This window comes from Cricetulus griseus, chromosome 2, assembly GCF_003668045.3.
Source record: "Cricetulus griseus strain 17A/GY chromosome 2, alternate assembly CriGri-PICRH-1.0, whole genome shotgun sequence".
Lineage (NCBI taxonomy): Eukaryota > Metazoa > Chordata > Mammalia > Rodentia > Cricetidae > Cricetulus > Cricetulus griseus.
This window is the reverse complement of record NC_048595.1, coordinates 101567511-101592300: the sequence shown is the minus strand read 5'-3', so window position 1 is coordinate 101592300 and position 24790 is coordinate 101567511. Positions and strand designations below refer to the sequence as shown.

The 24790-nt window shown below is 46.0% G+C and overlaps 1 protein-coding gene across 1 annotated transcript in view; it reads left to right on the top strand.

Moving 5' to 3' along the window:
* The window catches only part of Nfx1 (nuclear transcription factor, X-box binding 1), a 65842-nt gene extending 47629 nt beyond the window's left edge, over positions 1-18213 (top strand). Inside the window, exons 17-25 of the mRNA XM_035438698.1 lie at positions 6548-6778; positions 7382-7455; positions 9678-9779; positions 10346-10387; positions 11860-11958; positions 12441-12507; positions 13987-14132; positions 14824-14928; positions 17439-18213. Coding sequence (XP_035294589.1) covers positions 6548-6778; positions 7382-7455; positions 9678-9779; positions 10346-10387; positions 11860-11958; positions 12441-12507; positions 13987-14132; positions 14824-14928; positions 17439-17511 — 939 coding nt within the window. The 3' untranslated portion in view covers positions 17512-18213. The remainder of the gene's footprint in view (positions 1-6547; positions 6779-7381; positions 7456-9677; positions 9780-10345; positions 10388-11859; positions 11959-12440; positions 12508-13986; positions 14133-14823; positions 14929-17438) is intronic.
* Positions 18214-24790: the final 6577 nt, after the last annotated feature.

Here is a 24790-nt window from a genome sequence, read left to right as displayed (position 1 = left end):
TAATAAAATTTATCTGGGGCTGGCATAGTGGCTCAGCTTAAAGATACCATAACAAACCTAACAACCTGAGTTTAATCCCTTTAACCTACATAAAAGGTGGAAGGAGAAAATTGACTGCATAAACTTGACCTCTGACCTTCACGTGAAAGCCATAGCACACTTGTATGCACACATACATACATGCATGCACACACACAGTCATAATAAAGTAAAATAAATTTTTGAAATTTATTTTAATTTCATGTGTGTGAGTGTTTTTGCCTGTATGTATGTCTGTGTACCATGTGTGTGCCTGGTGTCCATGGAGGCCAGGAGAGGACATCAGATCCCCTGGAACTACAGTCACAGATGGTGGTGTGAGCTGCCATGTAGGTGCTAAGAATCAAACATGGGTCCTCTAAAAAATGCAGCTAGTGCTCTTAACTACTGAGCTATCTCTCTATTCTTAACCTATGAGCCATGTTTGGCTAATTGCTATAAACCCTTTTGAACATATTTTTTATTGAATCTTTTATTTTTTTTTTTTTTTTTTTGGTTGTTGGTGTGTGTGTGTGTGTGTGTGTGCGCGCGCGCGCGTGTGCGCGCGCGCGTGTGCGCGTGTGCACGTGCAGTACAGGTGCCCTCAGAGGTCAGAGACATTGAATCCCCTGAAGCTGGAGTTGCAAGCCCCTGACATAGGTGCTGGGAACTAACTCATATCTTCTGGAAGAGTAGTATGTGCTCTTAACTGCTCAACCATCTCTTTAGCCGTTTTTTTTTTTTTTTTTTTTTTTTTAAGGGCATAATTGGGCCAGCAAGATGGCTCAGTGGGTAGGGGCACTTGCTGACAAACCTCATGACCTGAAGGAAAAAGCCAACTCCACAAGTTGTCCTCTGGCTTCCATGTATGCACACATACATTAAATAAATATGGAGGATGGATATAATCAAAAATACATTGTGTGTGAAATTTTTCTTTTTTGAGACAGGGCTTTTTTGTGTAGCCCTGGCTGTCCTTGAACTCAAAGAAATCAGCCTGCCTCAGCCTCCCAAGTGCTAAGACTAAAAGTGCGTGATACCATCACCAGGCTGTGTATGAAATTCTTAGAGAGTGTATTTTAAATAGTGTGTAAATAGAGGCAGGAGAGATGGCTCAGCACTTACTGCTTTTCCAGAGAACTTGGGTTCAGTTCCCAGCACTCACATAGCAGTTCACAACCAACTGTCACTCCAGTTCTAAGGAATCCTGTGCCTTCTCTGACCTGAAGGGCATAAGGCATGCATACATGCATGCAGGCAAGACAAGTAGATAGATAGATAGATAGATAGATAGATAGATAGATAGATAGATAGATAGATAGATAGATAAAAATTTTAGAGGCTGGTGTATATTTAGGAGCCAACAAGGCGGTCTAGTGGATAAAGTTGCTTGCCAAGGCTGGCAGCCTGAGTTCAGTAGTAGATTGTGTGGTAGAAGAGACCCAGCTTTCTCACATTGTCCTCTGACCTCTACACAGGCAGTGTGGCACATATGTGATCACACACCACACACACACAAGTTACAGTTTTTTAGTGCATATTTATTACAGATAGCTGAGAAAATACTGTTCTGGTACAAAAACAGTTTCTTTGTTTGCTGTGCTGGGGATTAAACAAAGGGCTTTGCACACGTTGGGTATGTTGGTTAGTTTTAAATAACACAACTTGATACAACCTAGAGAGTTTTAATGAGAAATTATTTAGACCTGGTTAGCCTGTGAAATTACCAGTTGTTAACTGATGGGAACCCAGGTTCCCTAGGCATGGGGTCCTGACCGTGTAAGAGTGGAGAGACCAGGCTGGGCAGCAAACAAGCAGCACTCTCTCCCTCTTCTGTGACGGTGGATGTGGTGTAACCAGCTGCTAAGTTCCTCCCGTAACTCATTTCAGTAATGGACTGTAACCTGCAAGTGTAAGCTAAACAATTTCCTACCAATGGGCTTTTCTTAGGCTATTCTATCACAGCAATATAAATGAAACCAGAGCCAAAAGGAGGAATAAGATTGTTGCTATGATAAACCTGGCCATGTTGTTTTGGGGGAAGGAATATATATGGGAGGCTCTAGAACTGGGCTCCATAAGCCATTGAATGCTGTTTGTAGAGCTAAATGAGCCGTTCTGGTAGGAGCTTGGAAGAAATGTGTTCCCTTTGAGTGCTGGTTCTTGAGGTTTCAGCGGGAGCAAGGACTTTATCAGGAATTGGGCTTTTCATGTACTCTTTTGGCTAATAATCTGTGTATGCTAATCAGACTGGGGCTGAAGAAAAGCCATGATTGATAAGAGGTAGCACCAGTGGGGCAAAACCTTCTGTACCTCGTAGAGACAAGACAAGCATTTCCTTGGGTTCAGCACAAAGAAGCTTCCATAGCTGTTGTCCAGGGCCAGGCTACATCTCAAGCCTACAGCAGAACTTGATGTTATAGGAGTTACCACATGGTAACTGGTTTTGAAGGCACAAAGGGGTCATGAAGAGCAGCTGAAGCCAGACACCATGTGGCAGGGTCCAAGTCCCTACAGAGAGCCCTGGAGAGGCCACTGGTGAAGGTGAAGCCTCAGTTACAATGGGGACCTCACAGTATTGGAGACGCCAGAACTTCAGAATGTCACCAATGAGAGATGCTGGTGTGGATGGATCCAACCTAGGAGAGAAGCTGTGTGCCCTGTGGATGCCAGAGTTGAAGAAGTAAGGCAGCTTTGAACCCTCTAGAGCCTGGAAGATTACATTATGCTTGAGTACCCATTTTGGACATTGAGCTACAGAATTTGGGTTTTTGCCTAATTAGTATAGCTGCTTTTATGCCCTAGTTCTTCCCTTTTGGAATAAGAATGTTTAAGTGTGTAACTTGTTTTTTATCTTGCAGGAGCTCACAATTAAGAAACTTTGGACTTTTAAAGAGACTTTGGACTTTTGAAGTGTTGGAATTTTTGAAGACTTTGGGGGGCTTTTTTGGAGTTGGACTATATTTTATATTAAGATATTACCATGATATTTGGGGACAAGCAATGTAAAATTATTGTTCAGAGTGACATGTTTGTCTTTAACTTGACAAGGGGTGGATTGTGCTGGTTTAACTGTTAACTTGACACAACCTAGAATCACCCAGGAAGAGGGTCTTAATGAGGAGTTACTTAGATCAGATTTGGCCTGTGGGTGTACCTGTGGGGATTATCCTAATGGTTAATCCATGCAGGAAGACACAGCCCACCATTCCCTAGGCAGAGCATCATAAACGGTTTGAATGGAGAAGTCAAGCTGAGCAGCAAGCAACATGCATGTATTCATTTCTCTCTTCCCTGGACTGTGGGTGTGACTAGCTGCTTGAGTTCCTGTCTTGACTTAAATGCAATAATGAACTGTAACCTGGAATTGTAAGCCAAATAAACCCTTTCCTCCTCTATGCTTCTTTTTGTCAGGGTATTTTATCACAGCAACAGATATGGCCAGGGTCCTGTGCTGAGCCCTTGAAAGAAATTCTCTTTTAACATCTTGTTATACAACAGGGATATGTGGCACATGCTTCTCCTGCTCCCAAGATGATATGTTTCTGTAGCCTGCTCTTGTTACTTTGTAGCATAACTCTTGATATCTGTAACATGCTTTCAATATTCTTTTATCTTTAATGGACATATTTCCTGTGCTTACAGTCCTGTGGTGGTTCTTAAGTCATAGTCCTTCATGTTCCTTCTCTGTTTATCTGTTTTGTGATTGCTTTGAGGCAGGATTTTATATAGCTCAAATTGGCCTTGGACTTGCCATGTAGCCAAACATCTTGGACTCCTGACCCTCCTGACTCTACCTCCTAGGTGCTGGGATTACAAGCATGTACCACCATATTCAGTCTGTGGATCTCACTTTCTCTGTCAGCTTATCTGCTATAAAATATTTGTGTTATCTTTATTCGGTAAATAATAATTGAATACCTACTGCATATCAGGTAATAGATAGGTATGGGATGACTCAGAAGTTAACGAGACTATTGCAGACCTGCATTTATGGATCCATCATTCAGGGACGAGTAAGCAGATAGAAATAGACAATTGTAAGTACAGTAGTGTGAGGAATGTAGAGTCCTGGGGGGTAGATCTGCCGAAGAAAGTCATTCTAGAGGAAATAACACTATGAAGGGCAGTGAGACACAAGCAAGTCGTGTGAGGGATGGGGGACGGACAAGAGTGTAGAGCGTAGCCCTAATTCCAAAGCAATTGAGAGCACGTATGTTCTAGATCTGGAGGCCTCTTCAAAGGTAGGAGGCGGTTGTCACTGGAGCTGGATGTGTCAGTAAATGCTTATGATCTCAGCATTAGAGAGGCTCAATCAAAAGAAGGAACACAGACTTTGAGGCCAGCCTGGGTTGCACAGCAAGACTTCATTTCATGTCTAAATAAAAAGTCAGGTGTCACTGGAATAAAAATTGTTTCCAAATTTCAACGGCTCTTGAAGGAATTCGAGTGAAAACATAAAAGTAACCTTGAAGCTGAGCATAGTAGCACATACCTGTAATCACAGTACTTGGGGAAGTAGAGCAGGAGGATCAAGAGTTCAAAGCCAGTGTATACTCATAAGACCCTATTTCAACCGGGCAATGGTGGTGCATGCCTTTAAATCCCAGCACATGGCAGGCAGAGGCAGGTGGATATCTGTGAGTTCGAGACCAGCCTGGTCTCCAGAGAGAGTTCCAGGATAGCCAGGGCTACACAGAGACCCTGTCTCAAAAAAAAGGGGGGGGGGAGAAAACCTTTGATCTCATAGTAGTTCCCAGTGTTTTTCCAGTAATGGGAGGCCTAGAAGCAGGTAATTTCTCAAGAAACAGAATGAGTTGACAGTTCCTGTTGCCTTTTCATTTTTAAAAAATTGTATGTGTATGTGTGTGAGAGAGTGATGGGGGCAAGGGTTGTGTGCCACAGAGTTAAGTGTGGAGGTCAGTAGACAGCTTGCATGAGTTGGTTCTTTACTCCCATATGGGTCCTGGGAGTTGAAGTCAATTAGTCAGGCTTGACAGCATGTGCTTTTACCCATTTAGCTAATTTGCCAGTCCTTGGCTTGTATGAGAGGGTTACCTGAAGTAAGAGACCATCAGCCAGGAGATGTGATGGAATAGTTGCATATTTAATCACATAATTCAGCCCTGCAGCAGTGCCAAGAGTATCCCTGTCCTAGCATATAAGGGTTAGTTTTTCAACTCAGAGACCTATGAAACCAGGTGATGGTATCATCGCATTCTAGTTTGTCATAGAGGTTCTAGGGGCAGGAAGGGAAAGTTGGAATGTTAAGATGGGGTCTTGTGCTCAGGCTGACTTCAAACTCAGTCATCCCACCTGTGCTAGGACGTTAATCATGTACCACCATCATGGTTAAAGCATTTCAAAACTATTCCCTAGTTACCTGGTCTCATCTGTTTATTATCCATTTATTAAGAAGTTTGTTGGGTCACATGTGGCTGCTGCCAAAGCTTTGTCCTTAAGCAAAGTTTCCATTTGTTTTTTTCCTGCCCACTTGGACACCTGGACCATATTTTATTTATTTATTTATTTATTTATTTATTGGTTTTTCAAGACAGGTTTTCTGTGTGTAATAGCTCTAACTGTCCTGGAACTAGCTCTGTAGACCAGGCTGGCCTCGAACTCACAGAGATCTGCCTGCCTCTGCCTCCCAAGTACAAGAATTAAAGGCATGCGACACCACCGCCTGACAAGGACACCTGTACTTTGAAAATCTAACTGTTGCCGGGTCGTGGTGGCGCGCACCTTTAATCCCTGTACTTGGGAGGCAAAGGCAGGTGGATCTCTGTGAGTTCAAGGCCAGTCTGGTCTACAGAGCTAGTTCCAGGACAGCTAGGGCTACACAGAGAAACCCTGTCTCAGAAACAGAAAAATCTGTTTTCAGTTAAAGGAGTTTTGTTTTTTATCTTTATGGATGTGTGTGTAGTGATACCCAACTTTAATCCAGTACTCAGAAAGCAGAAGCAGGTGGATCTCTGTGCTTTGAGTCCAGCCTCATCTACATAGTAAGGCCCTACCTCAAAACAAAAACAAAAACAAAAAAGATTTAAACGAGGCATTATGGCACATGCATAGAATCCCAAAATCAGGAATCCAAGGCCACCCATGACTGCATAGTTTTAGGCCAACCTGAGCTATAGGGGATCCTGTCTCAAAAATTCCTGAACAGGGCCAGCCACATGGTTCAGCAGGTAAAGGCACCTGTCACCAAGTCTGAGTTTAGTCCCTGCAACCCACATACTGGAAGCTGGAGAGCCAACTCCTACAAACTGTTCTTTGACCTCTACATGGATGCCATGGTACACACACTAAATTAATACATGTCAAAACAAAATATAGAGCTCATTTTCTGAAGAGTCTAAGGTCTAGGAACATAACTTGGGGCTACAGTATTTGCCGAGCATGCACAAGGCTCCCAACTTGGCCTCAGTACTGCAAAGAGTAAAAGGTAAAAGAATGCATTCTAAGAGTGAAAATTCACCCAGAACACACACAAAGATGAGAATTTGGCTGCTTCTCTCTCTCCTAGTTACGAAGCAACATCCCCTGTCACCTGGTTGACATCTCTTGCGGATTACCCTGCAATGCCATGCTACCCTGTGGGATGCACAAATGTCAAAGACTCTGTCACAAAGGAGAATGCCTTGTGGATGAGGCCTGCAAACAGCCCTGTACCACACCTAGAGTTGACTGTGGCCACCCATGTATGGCACCCTGCCACCCCAGTTTACCCTGCCCTGTGACAGCTTGTAAAGCCAAGGTAAGTGTTGACTCAGCTACTAGTGAATCCAGAATTGACCGCAGCGGCCCTGTATATGCATCTAGGAAGTGCAAGTCACCAAGTCTGCACAATACTGTGAGGTGCTGGTGCTAAACCTAGTGAGCAAGAGATACGTGGTTCCTTAAATTATGATAGGACAGATAATAGCTAAGTGATGACCCAGGTAATTAGGACTCTGGTGTCATAGAGGAGTACTTATACTCTCATGGAAGGTAAACAGGAGATCTAGTATGGTTGAGCAAGGGCCACCCTGAGGAGATGAAAGCAGAGGCGTCATCTGGACCTTGGTTGGACCTTCGTCAAGTGTGCAGCCCAGGGTTCTAGGTTTGCCCTTTCAACTGGGAATAAGAAGAGAGGTACATTCCAGAAAGGGGCGTTATGACAGGATAGGTGCCCCCCAGTATGTCCATTGCCATGCAGTCAGTCTGCATGTACGGTGGTTAGCCTCTTCAGTCTTTGGAGAAGCTGAGCTGACTGTTCTCTGTGTGCTTTGGTTTGGGAAGGGCTTTAAAGGTGAAGCCTGCCTGATTTCTCACACAGTTCTCTTGCGGAACTAGTCACCCCTGCTCACTAATATTTCAGGTAGAGTTACAGTGTGAATGTGGGAGAAGAAAAGAAATGGTGATCTGCTCTGAAGCATCTGGCACCTATCAAAGGTCAGTGCTACATGAGGGCTCCAAATTGGAGGGTCTGCTTTAAAGGGAGTCATGTGTTTCTTCTCTGATGCTGGAGACTGAACTGCACATGGTAGGTAAATAGATGCTTTGCCACTGATCTGTAGCTCCAGCCCTAAGAACTTGGTGGTGTTTGTCGTTACTTGGGAGTTTTGATTTTGTAAAATTTTGCATTTATTATCTGTGTGTGTGTGCACACATGCGTGTACATGTGTAGACACACACATGGCACAATGCATTGAGGAAGTAAAAGGACACCTTAGGTTCTCTCCTCTACTGTGTGGGTTCCAGGGATCAAAATGAGGTTGTCAGTCATGGCTGCAAACACTTTGACCTGTTGAACCATCTTGTCAATCCCTTAGAAAGTTTTTAAAGTAGAATTTTACATCTAGGGCTGGAGAGGTGGCCCAACAGTTAAGAACACTTACTATTCCAGAGAACCTGAATCCAAATCCCAGCCACCTGCTCAGACAGCTCACAACTGCCTATAATTCCCAACTTCAGGGAATATCCAATGCCCGCTCTGGCCTCTTGAGACACACACACAAACATATGGCATACATGCACACACAATAATTAAATACATAAATGGAATAAAATGAAAATAAATCTTTAGAAAAAGATGATCCTAATGTGTCCGAGGTGCTTTAAGGTGCTTTTTTCTGGGCTGGTGAGCTGGCTCAGCAGGCAAAGCCCTGGAGGTGCGTGCCTTGAGGGAGGAAAAAGAGAACAATTCCACCAGTTGTCCTCTGACCTCCACGTGTGCATCATCATGGCATGTGTGCCCTACCAACATACACACACATCATGTATATGCAATAATAATTTTTTTAAATATTTAAATACTGCTCTTTCCGCTCTCTCTTTCCTGCTCTCTTTCCCCGGGGGCCCCCTGGGGCAGACAGGACTTTTCCTTTTCTCTTTCTGTGTCTCTGTGTCTCTTTACTTTTCTCTTTCCTTCCCCCTCCCTCCCCTTTCTAATAAAACTTCTCACTTAAAAAAATATTTAAATGCCTTTTCTTGCCTTTAATTTATAAAAGAAATACTTCACGTCCTCATTTCCAACTTTCTCCTCCTCTTTTTCATCTAATTACACCATGAGATAGAAAGGAAAATGTTGAGCAGGGCGTTGGTGGCGCACGCCTTTAATCCCAGCACTCGGGAGGCAGAGGCAGGTGGATCTCTGTGAGTTTGAGTTCAACCTGGTCTACAAGAAGCTAGTTCCAGGGCCAAAAACAAATACCAAACTCCAAAGCCACAGAGAAACCCTGTCTCAAAAAAACAAAAAAAAAAAAAAGAAGAAGAAGAAGAAAGGAAAATGTCTAGAAGTTAGGTATATTGGCTTTACTGTTCTACATTTTTTGTTGGTAACACATCTAAGGTAGTCTGTCTCATTATAAGCATTGGGTTTCTGTTTTATTCTGGTAAATATCCTTATATCCTCCTAAAGTATTGATACCCATGTGGTTATACAGAGGTGGAGCATTAGGGAATGGTTGGCGGTGTATATCTTTTAACTATGTGTAAAGGTATTCCATGGCTATATGACAATAGGCTTACATAAATATCTGGTTGGCTAATTGTTGGTTTTATATGTTGGTTTATGTTTTTTGAGACAAGGTTTTACTTTGTAACTCTGGCTGGCCCAAACTCACTGCCTAGACTACGCTGGCCTCTAACTCACAGATCAACCAGCCTCTGCCTCTCAAGGGCTGGTATTAAAGGCATGTGCCACCATGTCTGGCCTGATTGGCCATTTGAATAGAATATTGGACGTTGGCCTGAATGTTCTGGAGATGGAAAGTTGTGTTAAAATGGGGTAGTGGTAGCACACACCTTTAATCCCAGCACTTAGGAGGCAGAGACAGGAGGATCTCTATGAGGCTAGCCTGGTCTACAGATCAAGATCCAGGACAGCCAGGGCTACACAAAGAAACCCTGTCTCAAAAAAAAACAAGAAAAAAAAGAAAGTTGTGTTACTCTTCCCTTTCTGTGCAGCTGCTTAGAATCAAATGAAGGACATAAACCATAAGCATGTCAGTAGTTCCCATGTAGTGCTACAGTGAATGTATAATGATACATGAGCTTCCAGGGTCCCAGGAACTATGCTGTGGTTGATGAGCTTTGAAGGAAGCGTCTGTGTCCCTGGCATGGGGCAGGTCTAATGACACTGCAGGGCCTCTTCTCTCTTTTCTATATTTCAGAATAGCTGCTATTTCTATGGCGTCTAAAATAATGGACATGAAGCTTGGAGATTCAGTGGAGATCAGCAAGTTCATTACCAAGAAGGAAGTTCAACAAGCCAGGTAATTTTGAAAGTGTGTACCTTCTTTCTCCAGTTCATCAGTTTCTACAGGAATTCATCCATCTCAGTCCTCCACAGTAGCATCTCACAATCAGTTGATATTCAGGAGACTGGGATGTTAGAACCATGTTCAACACAACTCAGTGAGTACTGCTTGGAACACAGCAAAGACCAAAGTAGGTTTCCCAGGCCTCACTTCAGTGATTGGACAGAGAAAGCAACAGGAATGTAAATTTGTCTAGTTCAGCCCACAGAACCAGGATCCAAAGTGGTGACTGTACCTGGAAAGGGAAGTGGGGGATGAACTCAAGCCTACAAAGGACTGCTAGACTCCCCTGTGAGGCCTGCTCATCCCCCCTTGAGGACTCCTTCAGCCATCTCTGAACTGGAGCTCAGGAAAGACAGTAAGATTCCCCTGCAGGAGTGCTAGTGAAGCCTGAAAAGTAGAGAGCTTCCAGGCCTTAAGAAAGGGCTACTACATTCCTACATAGAATACCTGAGTTGTTCTTACTAGGTCAGAACTGTAAAGCCTGGGCCCTAACTATTTGTTTCATTTGTTTTTCCAAGGTTGCAGTGTGATGAGGAGTGTTCTGCCTTGGAAAGGAGAAAGTAAGTGGTTTCAACAGCTTGTTACTTCTTAAGTCCTGTGTGAGTGATGGGAGGAGACAACCCTTCATCACCCAGCATCTGTTCTGAGTCTTAACTGCTGTCAGCAGAGGAATGTGGTCAGTAGAGTTGAATTGTCTGAGATAAACCACTCAGGTAATTTCAGCATATTCAGAAACATGAGCTGTGTGGTTTTGGGTGTGGTGCAATTTTCATATGCCACAACATGCTTGTTTTGTGACTGGCCAACTTCCTGATCCCAGCAGAGATAAGAGGCTCTAAAAAATGTTGAAACATAAGGAGCTGGGAAGATAGCTCAGTCTATGAAACATTTGCCACACAAGATAAAACCTGGGTTCAGATCCCTAGCACTCATGTAAAAGTTGCCACAATGACACATACCTTTGACTCTAGCATGGGGGCAGGGAAGGGGTAAAGACAGAAGGACACTTGGGATCTCCTAGCCAGCCAGTAGCCAAATCGGCAAGCTTCAGGTTTTTGTTTTTGTTTTTGTTTTAAAGATTTTATTTATTTAGTATACAACATTCTGTTTCCATGTATATCTGCACACCAAAAGAGGGCACCAGGTCTCATAATGGATGGCTATGAGCCACCATGTGGTTGCTGGGAATTGAACTCAGGACCTCTGGAAGAACAGCCAGTGCTCTTAACCTCTGAGCCATCTCTCCAGCCCAAGCTCCAGGTTTAAAGAGAGACCTTGTCTCAAAAAAACAAAGTGGATCCTAGCACTCTGGAGGCAGGGGTAGGTGGATCTCTATGAGTTTAAGGTTAGCCTGGTCTGCATAATGAGTTCCAGAATAACACGGGCTATGTAGAGAAAGCCTGTCTCAAAAAATAAAATAATAAAGTGGAGACTTATCATGGAAAATGCCCAGCATCAACCTCTAGTCTACACATACACAATTTAAGCCAGGCATGGTGCTACACACCTATAACCCCAGTACTCGGGAGACTGCAACTGGAGGAGTCCTATGCATCTGAGTCCAGTCTGAATAACTTACTGAGACTCTATCTCGAAATAAAAAAGGCTGAAGCTATAGCCAAGCAGTAGAGCTAGCTAGCATGCATGAGGCCCTAGGTTCACTCCCTAGGACAATTACCGCCCCCCCAGAAAAAAAAAAAAAAAACAGTTTTGATATTATGTTTGCTTCTCCGACCCTAATCCCTCACCCTACCCATTTGTTTCTTTTTTTTCTTTTTGCAATGCTTAGGTGCAAACCTAGGGTCTTACTTATACCAGGCAAACATTAACTAGGTCCACCTACCTCTGCCTCCAGAGTTCTGGCATCCTTTTTGTTTTTTGAGACCAGGTCTCTGCTTGAATCTAGAGCTTGCTGATTTGGCTACTGGCTGTCTAGGAGATCCCAAACAAATCATCTGCAATTAAGAGAAAAATACTGTATATTTTCTCTCTTCTTCCCCTTACATTTGCTTATATCACGATCATTTTTCAGGAGGTTGGCAGAGGCCTTTGACATCAGTGATGATTCTGACCCTTTCAATGTGCGTTCTTCAGCATCAAAATTCAGTGACAGTTTGAAAGATGATGCCAGGTATGCAACTGGTTATCCACTTTCCTAGATGTGGCATTCTAATTAGTATAAGATATGGTAATTATATGTATTTCTTCTGTGAATTACACCAGATAAAGTTAACTTATGTTGCAAGAAATCACATGAACTTGTGCTTGAGGGGTGGTCCCCATAGTAGGAGTCTAGACCTTCCAAGGGCTACGTAGGTTATACTGAAGATGGTGGTTGAGCCACTTCTCGCCCCTGTCTCAGTCACAAGGCCCTTCTCTGGGGCAGTAGCTGTTCCTTTTCTGGCTATCTAGTGGCTGTTTCTCCTCCTTTTCTCCCATCTGTTACTTTCTTTTCTTTGTTGTTGTGCCCTGACTCTCTGTTATCTGGCAGTTCCTCACCTCTGCACTTTCTCTGCCAGCATTGTCTTCTCTCCCGTGGAGGCAGAAGGTGAGTGGAAGATGTTCCCAGAAGAGCAAGAACAGATGGAATTAACTGATGGTTTCTCATTTCAGGAAAGACTTAAAATTTGTCAGTGACGTTGAGAAGGAAATGGAGATGCTTGTAGAGGCCGTGAATAAGGTGAAAGTAAACTCATCCAATTGGGCATTTCTCTGAGGCCAGCTTGGTTTAATAATAATAATAATGATAATAAATTAGTTCCAGAAAGACAATTAGCCTAGAGGGTTGTAGGAAAAGGTTGCAAATTCCCAATGCCTAGCCATTATAACACTTATGGAAACCTGGATTGCTTCCATCGTTATAGAAAAGATGTCTACAATTAAATTAAGTATGCATTGAAAATAACCCTTGATCAGACATGGTGGCACACACCTTTAATCCCAGCACTCAAGAGGCAGAGGCATGCAGATCTCTGTGAGTTCGAGGCCAGCCTGCTCTACAGACTGAGTTCCAGGACAGCCAAGGCCACACAGAGAAACCTTGTCTAAAAATCAAACAAGCAAAAAAAGAAGCTCCAGCAGTAATACTCAGATAACTGAGTTAGAAGACATGCAAGGCCCCTCAGGTGACTGGAAGGTTGCCTGTTATAGGAGAGCACACTTTTTGTAATCTCAAAGATGGGGCAGAAACCCTTGTAGGGAAACTAAAGATGAAGGTGGGGGCGGTGGGAGGGGGGACAGACTGAGGAGAACAGGCCCTGGTCCGCCAGGGATGTCAAAGCAGTAACTTTAGATGGAAAAGTAATTTAGTAAAACTAGGTATGGTGATGAACACCATTCATCCCACCACTTAGAGACTGTGAGTTCTAGGCCAGACTGATCTACATACCAGGTAGCAGGATAGCTAGCGCTACAAGGTAAGATCTGTCTCCAAAAGAAAAAAAGTAATTTGTTAAGAATAGCCAGTACTGCTTGGCCCCCTCTCCAATCACTGGGCGTGAGGTCCAAGTGGCTGTTTCCCTCACCCACTTCCCATCGCCTCCCTTTTCCCTTTCTGTTCCCACTTCCAGAGGGGTACTTACCTTCCTTTTCTGTGTAGGAAACCTGAGCAAATGTATTTCTGTGTCTGTGTGCCTATGTTTGCACACTCAACCACTTGAGTAAACACAGACTCCTATGAGAAGTGAGTTTCTTGCTTAAGTCACATCTTGGGAATACCATTCCTGTTATGGGCTCCCTCAGGAAAAAACACCATCTCTGCATCACTCCTCTTTGTCTCAGCCCTGTCTGTCCATCTGCCTTCCCATTGTAAGTTAGGAATGTGTCAGAGCCCATACTCACACACACAAGTTGTGAAATGGTAGGCATTTTGAACCTCTACAGATTTAGTCACAGGCTGATGAGATGACTTCATAGTAAAAGCACTTGTCACACACAACCTCAGTTTGATCCCAAGAACCCACAGTGAAAGGACAGCGCCAACTCCCAAAATCATCATCTGGCCTCCACAAAAAAAATAGTAATAAAGATTCAAACAGGAAAAAGTAAAGTAAAATTCAGTCATCTTGATTAGCTATGTTCTTGTGGTGGTACGGGTAAGTCCCGAGCGTTTTCTGTTTCCAGGGGATCATGCTAACCAGTGTTCTCTTCTCCCAATCAGGGGAAGAATAATAAGAAAAGTTACTGCTTCCCCCCCATGAACAGAGACCACCGCCGGATCATCCATGACCTGGCCCAAGTCTATGGCCTAGAGAGCGTGAGCTATGACAGTGAACCAAAGCGCAATGTTGTGGTCACTGCCATCAGGTGGGTTGACCTTGCTGTCACTGGGAGAGCTCGTAAGCAGGGCAGGCATGATGCCAACAGTCACTGTGTGCTTCTGTTACCTCCTCTTCCTCCTGGAGGAATGGAAGGGTAATGCTTTTCTCTGGAACAGTCTTTTCACTGTTACCTAAAGATCCAAGCCAGAGAGCAAAGCCCACACCTCAGACCACAGGGCAGGGACACAACAAATACCCAAGTCACAAAACTGCCCTGACCCTTTGCAGATGCTGGAGGGAGTGTGAGCAGGGTCCGCTCATCACTTCTACACCCCCACCCCATCTCCTTTTCCTTCCTCTGACCTCCCCAGCTCTAATCTTGGCATGACAGGGACAGAAAGAATGCTGGGCTCTGACTCAGTGTTGTCTTCAGAGGAAATGGAGGTGGTAGTATGAGACAGGAAGGACCTAGACTCACAGTCTGAACCTGAGGCTGTTGAGAGAATTTCACAGTGAAAGAAAGTAAACCGTGGCATGGGAGGGGGTGGGCAGCAGGCCTTGCAGGGACCTGCTGGGTAAGTGTAAGAGACAGATTGAATACAAGTTGACCACACTTGAGACAGGTGGTGTCTGGGTGTGCACGACAGCAGCAGGGCTGCCCGGTCAAAGGCCGGGTTCTGGCTCTGCTGTTCTTGCTCTTGAGCCTCACTGTTCAGCGTTCTGCTTTCCTCCTCCAGAGGGAAGTCCATGTGTCCTCCTACCACGCTGACTAGTGTGCTTGAAAGGGAGACGCAGACACGGCCACCACCACCAATTCCTCATCACCGACACCAGACAGACAAGTAAGGGTTCTTCAGCTGCTTCCCAGTAGAGCTGTGTGGGCAGAGGAGCTAGGAGGGGTAACCGTTGGGACTATGTCTGCCATCGATGGCCTCCTGGGACTTGTCTTTAGGGTGTGAATGTCCAAATAGGCTCTGATTGGGGCATCAGACACATTTCTTCAAACTAGCAAAGCCTTAAGAGAATAGTGGGCCAGCAAGATGGCTTAATAGATAAGGCACAAACTGACATGGATCCCAGGATCCACATAAAAGGTGTGGAAAAGACAATGAACTCCACAGAGATGGCCTCTGACCTCCACAGACTAATAACAGTGAGTAAGTGTTTTAAACATTTGTTAAAAACAAGAGACTAGCCTGGCGTTGGTGGCGCATGCCTTTAATCCTAGCACTTGGGAGGCAGAGGCTGGCAGGTCTCTGTGAATTCGAGGTCAGCCTGGTCTACAAAACTACACGGAGAAACCCTGACTTGAAAAATCCAAATATAGCTGGGTGTTGGTGGTATACGCCTTTAATCCCAGCACTTGGGAGGCAGAGGCTGACAGATCTCTGTGAGTTCAAGGCCAGCCTGGTCTACAGAGTGAGTTCCAGAACAACCTCCAAAGCCACAGAGAAACCCTGTCGGGGGGAATTCCGTATAAATTATCAATAGTAATTTCCACAGTGTATAGTGGCATGTAAGTGGTCTACCTGCCCCTCCAGATAGTTTAGAATTAGATGAGTTAACAGTAGATGGAAATGGGGGTAATAATGGGCAGCGAAGGATCCAAGTAGAGACTTTCGCTTTCTCAGGGATTTATTTAGTTCTGGAGGGCCCAACAGCAAGTTAGACAGTGCCCAAGAGAAAAGGTGGTTCTGGAAAAGGGGAAAAGAGGTGCAGCATTTGGGGGTGACAGTGCTGACAAGAAGGCTCAGGGCCCAAAGGGGTGAAAAACATGGACGCTATGGAAAGTTAAAGTGTGGGGTGAGACTCCTAGTGAAGATAAAGTCAGGCAAGGGGTGACTTGGGATGGATAACCAGATGGTCTGTGGTGGGACCGATTCAAGAAACAGCATTTGCCTTGCCTGTAAGGGAGATGGATAAGCCTGTGTCTACAGACCCACTAGTTAAGTCACTATCGTTTTACTGTAATACATTTACTGTAAGTAGCATTTTACTGTGGTTGAAGGGAGTAAATAAAGTCATATGAGAGGCTAGGCAGTGGTGGCACACACCTTTAATCCCAGCACTCAGGAGGCAGAGGCAGGCAGTCGAGTTGTTCCAGGACAGCCAGAGCTACACAGAGAAACCCTGTCTCAAAAAAAAAAAAAAAAAAAAAAATCATAATGGAAGACTAAAAAGCACTTCTATTTGTGTGTGTGTGTGTGTGTGTACATACCACATGCATGTCTGGTGCCCACAGAGTTCTGCAGAGCCTGTTGGAGATCCTGCAGTTAAGAGTTACAGGTGGCTGTGAGCTGCCATGTGGGTACTGGGAATTAAACCTGAGTCCTTTGCAAGAGCAGCCAATAGTGCTCAGAACCTCCGAGCCATCCACCCAGCCTAGACTTTTGTGTTTTGCTCCACCTACTTCTCTAGGGTTTGAGTGATTTTTATGGTAAAAATGTTATTTTGATATAAAGAACAAAGCAGGAATCTGCCAGATGTTTTTTTCAGCTGAGCAGAAGAAGACCATCTTCCCTTCCTCTCCCTATCTCCAAAGGTGCCCAGCCTTGTCCCTGAGCCAGGGGAGATGGCTGAGAGTTACTCTGAAACCCACAGGTCCCCTTCCTCTGCAGCCTTCCACACAGCAGTCCTGGAAGTGCCTCCACTGTGGTTTGCGCACAGCGCCTCTGCACAGGTGACTAGCATAGTTTACAAGGTCATCATCAGAATGGTCACCATTGGTGTTCCTGTGGGCTCGACAGACCCAGCCTCTGCCAAGTGCACCTTCTCTTGACCCCTAAACCAGGCAGCCCAGACAAGGGTCAGCAGAATCTGTGCATCCAGATAGGTAGTGGCTTTTACATTTGGGTTTGGTTTTTTGAGACAGAGTCGTGTATAGTTCTGGTTGGTCTCAAACTTGCTGTATAGGCAAATGTAACTTTGAATTCCTAATCCTCCAGCCTCCGCCTCCCAGGTGCTGAGATCATAGGTAGTTGTTTGGAAAACATGAAGCTACAGTTTTATTCATTTCTACTTAGACACAACCATGGGGAGCCATTAACCTGTTGGTGTCATACATAATCTTTCTCTACCCGCCCCCCTTGCTTGATTGTTTTGTTTGCTTGTTTTGCTTAATTGTTTTTTATATAAAACTTTCTTATGGAAATTTTTTAGAATAGAAGAAAATACTAATGTAATGAACACTTCTAGGTTGTTGGCCGATTTCAGCATATACTGGTCATGGGTTCTTGCTGTCTTTCCAGAGCTGCACACATGCTTATCTGCTGATCCTTAACTTTCTGAAGACCTAGGTTTATTTCTCCTAGAGAGGAAAAGACTGACTGGCTGTTCTTTGCTTGCTTTGCAGGAATCCCGGAAGCAGTAATTTACAGAAGATAGCTAAGGAGCCAGTGATTGACTACTTTGATGTCCAGGACTGAGAAGATAGATGCATTTAGATAAAAGAATGATTCTGTGTGGTGGAGACTCATTTGCCAGCAGATAAATCATGTTCATTCCTGCTGAGTGGCAGAACCCCAGCACACACGCTGTCTTGTGCTGACACATCCAAAGCATGAGTCTCAGAACCCCTTGTCTACCCCTGTGCCAGGTGTCTCACTGCAGCCACATCTCTGGCTGTGTGGCTCCTGGAGTTTTAGTCATATGATTGAAGAGGCGCCTCACCCCATCACTGTGATTACTAAGGGTTTGGGGAGTATCATATTTTATTTGGATAAATCAGAATTTTTATCCCAAACTGGCTTTGTGCACCTAGCTGTAGTCTTGGTTGTCCCAGTTGTTCACCTGGTGGACTTCACATTCTTCATAGGGAAGGACACATGAAGTACCATCCACAGGTTAAACCATTTCTGGAATCATACATGTCTTAAACCATCTTATCCAAGACTTGCGCTGAAAGTTCCCGCATGTCTCTAGACTGGTCAGGTTATAGAATCCATTTTCTGAAGTCCCCAGCATTCTCCCCCCTAGCCTACACCAAGCCTACACAGGGACAGTTTAACTGTCCCCCATAATGGTAAGAACTTGGAGCAAGCTCTTCGACCATATTCACACTGTGGGTCTATGAAATGTCCACTGTAACCCTGAGTCCTCTATAGTTGATAAAGACTCTCACACAGACAGCTGTCCTGTGCTGCTTTTTCCTAGGCCTTCAGCAGCCACACCAACTCCCTGTGTCTGAGCTCTGAACTGCTGTTTGAATATTCACAGAAGTATGTGGACAGTCCAGGGCTGATGCCCAGCAGTCTGCTATAGGCATTCTTCAGTTTCCTTTGAGGCAACTGTGTGGCCATATTTATTGGCCTCTCTTCATCACAGGCTGGACTCTTTGTTTTGTTTTTGTTTTTCGAGACAGGGTTTCTCTGTGTACCCCTAGCTGTCCTAGAACTCACTCTCTAGACCAGACTGGCCTCAAACTCACAGAGATCCACCTGCCTCTGCCTCCCCAGTGCTGGGATTAAAGGTGTGTGCCACTACTGCCTCGGCCCAAATCAAGACTTTTACATATTAGAAAATGTTCTGACTTCCCAAGGCGATTTAAAATCAAAAGGAAAACTTCTGGATTTGGTCATGGACTTGGTTCATCTCCCTGACCTCAGGCTCGGAAGAGTGTGCAAGGGAACTGTGGGTACCAGCACAGCCATCTTCTGGCTCCCAGCCCCATGCTCTCAGCAAGTGTCCTTTATGGGCCAGAGCTTCCCAGAGACTGGATTCTTATCTCAGCGACTCTGTATCCTATCTAGCATGACTGACTCCTTTCAGTCGTAGGACCATCCAGGTGGGCAGTAGGATGATATATGTATGGCTAAAGATAAAAATCCTTCCTGACAGCAGGTCTTCAAGAAACAGCTCTGGATCCTGTCCAGCCATGTTTCAAAGGCCAGAGTAGAGGAGGAAGGCTTGTGGGAGGGGCTGTCATATAGATTTAGGTTTGAGGGATTCCTTCCTGTGCTGCTGGACTTCAGGTTTCCTGTCCAAAAGGCTGGGGACCTTGCTTCCTAGTACATGGAACATGTACTTCCTCTTCTAAAAAGACGGACTGGCAGGCCAGACTGGCATCTCAGCCTTCACTGGCCTAGCTTAGGTCTCAATCACCCACAGCAAGAGAAAGTTTTGCTTCTTACATGTCACATGCCCTCAGCATACATCTGTAACATCTCCCATAACATTGTGGAACCTGAGTTTCCCCAAAAGGAGTTGTGGAAGCACCCTGGCCGTTCAGCTAACACAGGCCAAGCCTGGAAGAAACAGACTCCTTGGAATCATAGTGTGTGCCCCATCAAGGCTGGTGTATAAGCCTAGAGGGGGCTAAGTCCCCAAGAAAATGAGCTGTGGCTCTCAAAGTGTCCACATGTGGAGCTCACCTGGCAGTCCTTCCCAGCGGTCCAGGGTGCTCCTCTAGAGAAGAGAGCCTTCTCTTGCGACACTCTGGCTGATCATCAAAGTTGCTGCCTCTTCTTGCTCTGACCCAAGCAGTTTGCTTACAGTGGCCATCAGGTTCTGCATCCGTCAGGTAGAGTGGTGGTCCCTGTCCGTGTGCTGAGTGGATTCTGCATCCTCCAGTGGCACAATGGTTCTTGCCTGTGTGCTGCCCCAAGCTATCATGAGGGCAGTTGTAGACAGGGTCAGGAAGGTGGAATGTCTCCACATCAGACCAGGCCTCCAGTCCAGACCTGGACACTCAGCAGGTAGTGTGAGGGAGGGGAGGAATGCAGCCATGGTCAAGTGGCCCTGGCAAGGGCAGGAGCTTTCGGGACCACACTTTCCCAGGAGTCTTTTCTATCAGTGGACAACAGTTAACAAAGATAACCATCTGATCAAGCATGACCATCACATCCATCTTGCACTCCTTCCTCAAAGTCCCAGGAAGCATGCTAGAACACTTTCCCAAGATCACTCATAAACATCAGGGAGTCTGAGGTTCTCACTAGGGCTCCTGTGTCCTCACCACAGCACAGAGGCAGCTTCTCTGGGGCCCCGTGCTGTCGGGATGGCTCAACAGGCCCATGTGGGCAGAGGGATACACCAAATCCCCCAAACAAGCTGAACCTCTTAGATAACAGGACTTTTTCTACAGTGGCCACTAGAGTGCAGTATAGAACCCTAAACCAGACGGTAGGCATTCTTACCCGGCATCAGGAAAGTGCTATAGTTCATTTTAGTAACAGTTACAAAGTTTCCAGCCCTCTCCCCTCTCCTCGCCTTTTTTTATTTTATTTTGAGACAGGGTTTCTCCATGTAGCTCAGGCTGGCATGGTATTCACTCTGTAGACAAGGCTGGCCTCAAACTGCCTCTGGCCTCCCAAGTGCTGGGATTAAAGGTGTGAGCCACCACCACCTGGCCATATCGGGTTTTTTTTTTTTTTCTTTTTTGTTATATTTTTATTTTCAAGACAGGGTTTCTCTGTGTAGCCTTGGCTGTACTGGAACTCACTCTGTAGACCAGGCTGGCCTTGAACTCAGGGATCCTCCTGCCTCCTGAGTGCTGGGATTAAAGGCTTGTGCCACTGCCCACCTGGCCTCATTTCTCTTTTTGATATTTTTCTCTCTGGTTGTTGATACAAACTATAGACATGGGGAGAAAACAAACCATGCAGATACAGGAAGGAAAACTATTCCAGGCAGCAGAAACAGCCATTGCAAAAGCAGGGTACCATGCCATGAACTGTGGAGCCAGTAACGGGGAATAGCAGGTATCCAAAAGTTAACAGAGGATATTTGATAGTCAGACCTTGTTGGTCAATGGGAAACTTTAGGCAGAATAGTGCATAAGATCTAGCTCAATTTTTACAATGGATCCAGGGCTAAAGCAATGGCTCTTCCTGCTCTTTCAGACAACCCAAATTCAGTTTCCAATACCCAACGCATAATCTCCAGCTCCAAAGGGTGCCTGTGTCTCTGGCGTCCACAAGTGTGCTTACCACCCACAAACAAAAAGTACTTCAATAAATAAGGAATCCACCCCCTGTATTAAGACCACACTGCAAGGACAAGCATCTTCAAACAAAGGCTGTCACCCAGTGCTGTCTTCCAAGGGAGGCAGCGATGGTGAGGTGGCGAGGTCTGGCTGGGTTCTGGATGCAGTTTGTGGACAATACCTAAAGGATTTGTTGGCAGCATGTGGGATGTGAGGGAAAGGAGATGGAGATGATTTCAAAGTTTTTGGCCAGAGCAGCTGGAGGACTGAATTTGCCATTTACTCAGGAGAGTGTGGGAGGAACAGGCTTTGGAGATGAAAATCTGCCCAGTAGGTGGCTATACATGGGAGTCTAAGGGTCTTGAGACAGGGTGGGGCTAGGGAGCTAATTCAGGGAGCTGTGATACATAATGGTATTTAAAGGATGGTGAGATCATGTCCAGAAAGTGGGCAAAAAGAAAATACTAGAACAAGCCCAGAGCACTCCTTCATGCAGGCCACAGGACAGGGCAGAGGACCAGGGCAATGGTGCCTCAGCTACTCCCTGCCTTGCCTCCTCCTCCACCTTTGGCCCATACCCCTGAGCCTTGGCTCCCTTTAGCTGAAGCCCCTGTGTCTTTGATGTACAGGACTCTAAGTCTGGTGCCATGAGTTCTTGCAGATTCTCCCCAGCCATGCTCCGGCACAGGGAAATGCTAATAGCAATGTTAGCTAAAGCTCCTCATTTACAAGCAAGCAAATGGAAGCCCAGAGTCTCAACAGCCTTGCAGTTTCAGAAGAGGACACTGAATGTCGGGCTTTTTTAATATAAGGAGGGAGTTTGTTGTTTTGTTTTGAAATAGTGTGTCTATGTTGCCCTGCTGCCTTCCAATTTTGGCACTAAGTAGGCCTGCTTCAGTCTTTTGAGTAGCTGGGACTACAGGCGCTAGGTAGCTATGGCTAGCTGGCTTATTTTGTGTGTGAGTGCATAAGGGTGTGTGTGTCATACCCTTAGACATACGGACGTCAGTGTCCTTGGATGTTAGAGGATTGGATGAGAGATTGCATAGTAAATGCAACAAGCATAAAGACCGATGTGTCAGGCAGAAGGCCTGTCTACATGGCACCAGCAATGTGAGGTGGAAGCTGGTTTCCTCTTACCTCCGGTCATACAGCTAGTGAGCGGCAGAGCAAGTACTAGGATCCAGGCTGGTGGCTTCACTGGGTTTTCAAATGTCCCAATATGTTCCTTATGTATATAGGACAGCCATCTCTAAGACCTCCTACTCCTGCTATAAGGTCAGTGCAGTGGAGCCAAAGTGAGGACACACTGATGGGGTGGCCACAGCCTCCCCCATAAAGGGCATCAGCATGAAGCTTGGGCTGAGGTGGCTACAAGACTCCATCTGAAGAAGGTTAGTAAGACCAGCCAAAGCAGAAAGTAGCCAGCGTCCCTATCAAGATCTAGAGTGAGTGGTGGTGCACGCCTTTAATCCTAGAACTCAGGAGGCAGAGGCAGGTGGATCTCTGTGAGTTCGAGGCCAGCCTGGTCTCCAGAGGAAGTGCCAGGACAGGCTCCAAAGCTACACAGAGAAACCCTGTCTCAAAAAAAAAAAAAAATGAGTAAGGGACTCTTCTCCAAGCTAGATCACCAGGCTGAGAACCAAACCACAGTCCTAGAGAATCCCAGCGTGGGACTAGTTCCCACCTCGTCCCCATTGCCCTTCTCAACAACAGACTCAACTGGAGAGGGGGCAGGATGGAGAGAGGGGTCATAACATGACTCTTCAAGGTGCTGGAAAAGTCATCTGGGCGGCCACCAAACACCAACAGATCCAAGTCTCATTGTATACATGGGAAAACAATGGGGCACACAGCCAGCGTGTCCTGGGACAGAAAGAACAGCAGAAATGTATTAGGAAAAAGCCAAAAGACAGGCCCCACAAGTGCTGTGACACCCACCCCAACCATCCTGGCTGCTTCCTTCCTTCTTGCACTGAGACCTACCTGTCTTTCTCCTCTGGAGACTCCCTCGGCTGCACCCCAACACTTATCTTCAGCTATTCCCTGGGCCTGGCCTCAGTTTCCCTGACCTAGCTTCTCTGATCTCATCTCCTTCCCATCCTTCATCCAGCCTCCCGCCTCCTCTTTACATTTTCTCACTTCCTATCCCCTCTTCCTTCTTTGGCATCATCACTCACATGCCATGGACTGGGCATAAGTATGAACTCCAGGAGACAAGGTCTAGCCTTGAAGCTAGATGGTGTCTGCCTCGGTGTAGACTTTCAACCGTGTCTACTGAGAGAATGGATAGACCTGATCTGTGCTTGGGGTCAAGGCTCCTGTGAGCCTGACACTGAGCAGAAACCCAAAAGGTGTTAGAGGAGCAAGTCACAGTCCCATGGGTTATCAGTTAGAGGCCAGCCTGAGCTACATAATGAGAACAAGTCTCCAAATAGCAAACAAAAAGCTTATTTCAGGGACAGTATGATGGTTCAGCAGGTAAAGGCACCTGCACAAAGTGGGTGGGAGAAGAACCAATAAACAAAGGAGCCTGTATATACCTCTCATATGTTCCTCTAGAATGCCAATAATGAAAATGGGTTTGCGCACAAGGCCCCTGGGGCTGAGAGGAGGAAGAGCTTGCCCAGGGTCAAGAGGACACTGTACAGCTGTTTGCAACCATGTGGCTGCCAGCACTTTCCTGACCACCTCCAGCTCTGGATCACTTGCTTTCAGCTTTCTAGCATGGGACATTCAAGCCTTTGTCTTCCATTCCTGATCCTGTGTGATCCCAGCAGACTCCATGCCTGTCAACCTTCCTCCACTCCCATATTGGGATGATCTCCTCTTTAGAGTTTCGGTTTATTTATTTTGTGGTACTGGGGACTGAACCAGAGCCTCTCGCACATGCTCACCCTGGCCACAGCATTCATGTGCAGGTCAGAGAAGGACTGTGGGAGTCATCTCCTTTTATCCATCACATGGGACCAAGGAATCAAACCCCAGGAGTCAGGAGGCTTGGCAGCAAGCCCCACTCTCCAATGAGCCATCGAACCCCACCTCTTTTATTATATTAGTTTTTACTTTTGCTCTGAAATAGGATCTCACTGAGTTGCCCAGGCTGGACTTGAAACTCCAGTATGAAAGGTGTGAGCTACTGTGCTCCGTTCAGGCTCTTTTTTGTTTTTAAATACATGGCATGTACACATATGAGTTTATAACACAATATATTATCAGACAAAAACATATAACAAATTCATAAATGTAATCCTACAACTACAGAATCATTAAAATCTTACCTGGAACTTGTGCTCTGAACACCCCCTAGAGAAATCATCTCTCCTTTTTGTTTATTTATTATGTATATAGTGTTCAGCCACCAGATCTCATTACAGGTGGTTGTGAGCCACCATTGAAAGACCCCTGCCCCTTAGCTCTTAAGTTTGCCTCCTCCTCCGGTCGGCAGCTGATGGGGCGCACGGCGGATGCCTCGCTCCTGCGCCTCCCCGATCTCCACCCCCGCCGGCCTCCACTTCCCCCGCCGCCGCACGTCCGGCCACCGGTTCCCTCCAAAGCTGGTCCACCCCGGCGGGGCCCCCCGCGCCCCCTGCCCGCCCGCCTGGCACCGCACCCTGGGGCTGGGGCCGAGCAAGGAGCCCGCAGGAGGCCGAGGGCGAGCACCAGGTGGGCCGGCACGAGGGCGAACACAAGGTGAGCCGGCCTGGGGCCCTGCCCCCGCGCCCCCGCCCGATGGGGAACACTCCGTCCCAAGGTCTCCGCCCCCAAGGTCAGCCATCTGG